General features: G+C 38.6%; 1 protein-coding gene across 2 annotated transcripts in view; it reads left to right on the top strand.

Annotated features, from left to right (window-relative positions):
* LOC106880387 (N(6)-adenine-specific methyltransferase METTL4) overlaps positions 1–1,183 on the top strand; it is an 85,069-nt gene that overhangs the window by 72,266 nt on the left and 11,620 nt on the right. For both annotated transcript variants that reach the window (XM_014930299.2, XM_014930297.2), the window contains one exon: positions 224–315. In XM_014930299.2, coding sequence (XP_014785785.1) covers positions 224–315 — 92 coding nt within the window. The remainder of the gene's footprint in view (positions 1–223; positions 316–1,183) is intronic.

Genomic DNA, 1,183 nt, shown 5'->3' with positions numbered 1-1,183 from the left:
ATTCTATCATTAACCGAGCATTTCCAAATAAAGTTTACATGCTGCTATCCAATATACTTTCAGGAATAAGCCATCTGATGATGGTTAATTTTTAAAACTGATCAAAGCATAGTGTAGAAGATGTGAAGATGTTAAATCTACCCTTTTTAAAAAAATGTGGTTAATTATGCATAAATGATAATATTAATAAATATTGACCATAATGTTTCCATTTGTTCTTCAGATATTTTGGCTGAATTTCTCCCAGACAATCCAAAATGTTTAGAATTATTTGCAAGGAACCTCTGGCCTGAATGGACAAGCTGGGGAAACGAGGTTTGTCTTCTTGTTGTAGAATACATATATATCATATATAATATATACATATATTAATAGTTATCGCCAAGCCAACATGGCAGTCCAAAAAATAGGATGAATGCTGCCATGTTGGTTTGGCGGTAACTATTAATATCCAGTACGGCTGCCGTCGTCTCCTTTAGAGAGACTTAGAAATATTAATATTTCTATATATTTACAGATATATGCATATGTATACATATACATTTATACACATACGTATACATATATATATATATCGATGCCAGTGCTGCTTTGACTGGCTTCTGTGCTGGTGGCACATAAAAGGCACCATCATATTGTGGTTGATGCCAGCTCCTCTGGCCCCTGTGCCAGTGGCATGTAAAAAGCACCCACTACACTCTCGGAGTGGTTGGTGTTAAGAAGGGCATCCAGCTGTAGAAACATTACCAGATCAGATTGGGGCCTGGTGCAGCCTCCTGGCTTCCCAGACCCCAGTTGAACCGTCCAACCCATGCCAGCATGGAAAGCAGACGTTAAATGATGATGATGATATATATTTATACATATATATGTATGTACACACATACATACACACACATACACACTCATGTATAGAGTTCGTATGTGATGACAGATAAGCATATTATCCTCCTCTCCTCCCATGACCAACCACATATAATGTATTAAGATATATACAAGTGTGTCTCAGAGGTAAGGCAGAATGTAAACATGTTTTGCTGTTGGAAACCTGAAAGACTTACAAGTCACCATTACGCACCCACACGGCCATTCACACACACACACACACACACACACATGGCTACACATACACGCCCACACATACACACGTGGCCTCACACACACACACACACACACACACACA

Source organism: Octopus bimaculoides, chromosome 19 (genome assembly GCF_001194135.2).
Source record: "Octopus bimaculoides isolate UCB-OBI-ISO-001 chromosome 19, ASM119413v2, whole genome shotgun sequence".
NCBI classification, from domain to species: domain Eukaryota; kingdom Metazoa; phylum Mollusca; class Cephalopoda; order Octopoda; family Octopodidae; genus Octopus; species Octopus bimaculoides.
The sequence above is the reverse complement of the archived record's forward strand: the minus strand, read 5'-3'. Positions and strand labels throughout refer to the sequence as shown.